The sequence below is a fragment of the Ooceraea biroi genome, chromosome 13 (assembly GCF_003672135.1).
Source record: "Ooceraea biroi isolate clonal line C1 chromosome 13, Obir_v5.4, whole genome shotgun sequence".
NCBI classification, from domain to species: Eukaryota; Metazoa; Arthropoda; class Insecta; order Hymenoptera; family Formicidae; genus Ooceraea; species Ooceraea biroi.
In genome coordinates this window covers 6,371,733-6,375,581 of record NC_039518.1, presented here as the reverse complement: position 1 = coordinate 6,375,581, position 3,849 = coordinate 6,371,733, and the positions used below count along the sequence as shown (strand labels likewise).

General features: G+C 33.0%; 1 protein-coding gene across 1 annotated transcript; it reads left to right on the top strand.

The window, feature by feature from the left end:
- The first annotated feature begins 495 nt into the window (after window positions 1–495).
- LOC113563235 lies at window positions 496–3,582 on the top strand. Its single transcript, XM_026974599.1, has 4 exons — window positions 496–537; window positions 2,935–3,002; window positions 3,087–3,254; window positions 3,371–3,582. The coding sequence occupies exons 1-4, from the start codon at window positions 522–524 to the stop codon at window positions 3,443–3,445; spliced, it is 327 nt and encodes a 108-aa protein (XP_026830400.1). The 5' UTR covers window positions 496–521; the 3' UTR covers window positions 3,446–3,582.
- The last annotated feature ends 267 nt before the right edge of the window (window positions 3,583–3,849 follow it).

The following is a 3,849-nucleotide window of genomic DNA, read 5'->3' as shown; positions in this document are numbered from 1 at the left end:
TAAGACATTTCCATACCTTTTAATATTTCTTGTAGAGTAGTGCACTTATTCATTGTAAATAACAGAAACACTTTCCCGGTTTTCGATTGCAACACATAAATATTGGCCGTTTTGTGCAGATTCTACAAATTCTCTTAGAAGAATAGAATAAGATGTCTTTTAGATCTGACAATATTCTGAAATCAAGAATATTTTGAACTTGCTAGAAATTTTTATCTAAATCCTTCTGAGGAAATTAATGAGATAGCACGAAGATTATTTGAATCTAGATTTTCGAATTTTCTATTCGAGATTAAAATATGCTTCTTTTCAATAATAAATATGATTGTCGCTATAGCGATCTTATTTTATGATAGATTAAAGAGTAATAGCATTAAGTCCAGAAATCTTTTCTGTGGGTGTAGCGAGAGGGTTGACAATCGTCGTGTACCAGTTATAAAAGACACTGGTCACGTAATCGCGTAAACTATGTCTAAACAAAACAGGAGGACAAAACAGTTTAATCAAACAAGCTTGGAGTTATGATCGATGCCAATGGTAAGTATGAAAATGGAAGGCCAAGCGATAATCAATGATTACATCGCGATTAATCCGTGCACCCTCAGAAAGGATTTCTGATAACAAGACGAAAAATATTCTTGACTAATTTAATCGTATTACAAGTATAAAAAATATGAAAATCAAACAATTTTTTATTTAAATCAGTAATTTCTATTATTCTTCTCTCTCGAATTAAATACGATCGTCTTACTGTCTTGAGACAAGAGTAACATGTACACATTTATGCTTATATATTCTTGTATGTAGAATAATTTGATATTAGCGCCACTTTGTAGTAGGCTTTGTCGATGTCGACGCACCATTTTCTCGCAGTCGCTCGTCGACTCGGCGCTTCTGCGTCCTTCATTCGGATAAAACGGCCAATATTTATGTGTTGCAATCGAAAATCGGGAAAGTGATTTACAATGAATAAGTGCAATTCTCTACAAGAAATATTAAAAGATATGGAAATGTAAGTAAGTATGTACAATATACTTACTTGAGAAATAAGATTCGAGATAAGACATTTCCATACCTTTTAATATTTCTTGTAGAGTAGTGCACTTATTCATTGTAAATAACAGAAACACTTTCCCGGTTTTCGATTGCAACACATAAATATTGGCCGTTTTGTGCAGATTCTACAAATGCTCTTAGAAGAATAGAATAAGATGTCTTTTAGATCTCACAATATTCTTAAATCAAGAATATTTTGAACTTGCTAGAAATTTTTATCTAAATCCTTCTGAGGAAATTAATGAGATAGCACGAAGATTATTTGAATCTAGATTTTCGAATTTTCTATTCGAGATTAAAATATGCTTCTTTTCAATAATAAATATGATTGTCGCTATAGCGATCTTATTTTATGATAGATTAAAGAGTAATAGCATTAAGTCCAGAAATCTTTTCTGTGGGTGTAGCGAGAGGGTTGACAATCGTCGTGTACCAGTTATAAAAGACACTGGTCACGTAATCGCGTAAACTATGTCTAAACAAAACAGGAGGACAAAACAGTTTAATCAAACAAGCTTGGAGTTATGATCGATGCCAATGGTAAGTATGAAAATGGAAGGCCAAGCGATAATCAATGGTTACATCGCGATTAATCCGTGCACCCTCAGAAAGGATTTCTGATAACAAGACGAAAAGTATTCTTGACTAATTTAATCGTATTACAAGTATAAAAAATATGAAAATCAAACAATTTTTTATTTAAATCAGTAATTTCTATTATTCTTCTCTCTCGAATTAAATACGATCGTCTTACTGTCTTGAGACAAGAGTAACATGTACACATTTATGCTTATATATTCTTGTATGTAGAATAATTTGATATTAGCGCCACTTTGTAGTAGGCTTTGTCGATGTCGACGCACCATTTTCTCGCAGTCGCTCGTCGACTCCGCGCTTCTGCGTCCTTCATTCGAATAAAACGGCCAATATTTATGTGTTGCAATCGAAAATCGGGAAAGATTTACAATAAATAAGTGCAATACTCTACAAGAAATATTAAAAGATATGGAAATATAAGTAAGTATGTACAATATACTTACTTGAGAAGTAAGATTCGAGATAAGACATTTCCATACCTTTTAATATTTCTTGTAGAGTATTGCACTTATTCATTGTAAATAACAGAAACACTTTCCCGGTTTTCGATTGCAACACATAAATATTGGCCGTTTTGTGCAGATTCTACAAATTCTCTTAGAAGAATAGAATAAGATGTCTTTTAGATCTCACAATATTCTTAAATCAAGAATATTTTGAACTTGCTAGAAATTTTTATCTAAATCCTTCTGAGGAAATTAATGAGATAGCACGAAGATTATTTGAATCTAGATTTTCGAATTTTCTATTCGAGATTAAAATATGCTTCTTTTCAATAATAAATATGATTGTCGCTATAGCGATCTTATTTTATGATAGATTAAAGAGTAATAGCATTAAGTCCAGAAATCTTTTCTGTGGGTGTGCATTTAAATAAATCGAGTGATTTTGTAATTTTCCAAGTTCCTGCGTATTTTACAAATTGTAAAATATGCGTAAAGTATGAAAATGCAATAAATATGTAAAGAGGGGAAAAATTGATTATTAATGTAGTTTCCATTTTTCTGTCGCGCTTTTTTTCATTGTTTTGCTAGTAGTACTCTTCACTTCAGTCCATTCGATTATTGCGTGCTCTATTTTATCGCTTCAACAATCATTATTGCGGCTTCATTATGCTCGATGTACCTCGCGATAATTCCGTTGATATTTAAACAATTTATCTGTCATTTTGTTCAAGTGGAAAAGTTCCTTCTCGTTCCAAATTATACCAATTTAGCTTTCGAATAATTTTACACATTATTTTACTTCCTTTTTTTATTTTCCTGCATTTTTGTTTTCTAGGCGTGATCGATAACAAAAAGTCAGATATCCTGTCGCAGGAGATACCTACCGATCATAATGAACATCTGGTATACACCTTTTTACAAATCTGTGCTTGTACTTAATTCGCCTTATTCTTGTTTACTTCACGATGCAATAAAATGGCATTTTAGCGTATTTACGGATTCGAGAAGAGCTTGCCGAGGACCATTTTAACATATGTATCATACGTGTTGTCAATCGGATGGATCAGGCTGTTGTTTCACTGGTACCCTCGGCTGCACTTGTACGCTACTCATCGAAAATGCACGTTAGGTTGCGCAACGAAAATACTTGTAATAGTAAGTTCCCTCGCTCGTTACATTTAATCACATTTACGCATTTTATAGATTATTATTATCTGCGCCATTATGTGTGCAATCGACAACAGTAATAATGTAATAACAAATGTGTGCAGGATGATTATCGTGGGGAATACAAGTCGTACTTTGTGCGGGACGTTCAGAAAATTTCTACACAAGACATAAGGTGAGCCTGATGGACGTTATGTCACCAAATCTTTAAAGCGCAATGTGATGACTCTGGTCGGCGAAATGATATTGTTGAGAGAAAGAGATTTTGCAAATATATAATTTTCGGTAATTATTTAGATTAACGGAGCAACCTCGAATGACCTTGACCTTGACATATGTTGTCACGGTCACCCTCCTGAGTGACCTTCAAAAGGTTTTAGCCGTCGCTCATTGTTTATTAAAAAGTTATTAACAAAAGAAGTTTCGAAAATATAGTATTGGGTCGTCCGGAAAGTTCGTGCCGATTTTTAATAGATGGCGTTGAAACATGTCTGAATATATCAATGTTATTGAAAACATACGATTTATATACATATGCTTAAAGGTGACATTTCAACGCAGCTTTAGGAAAAAAGTTGTTTCA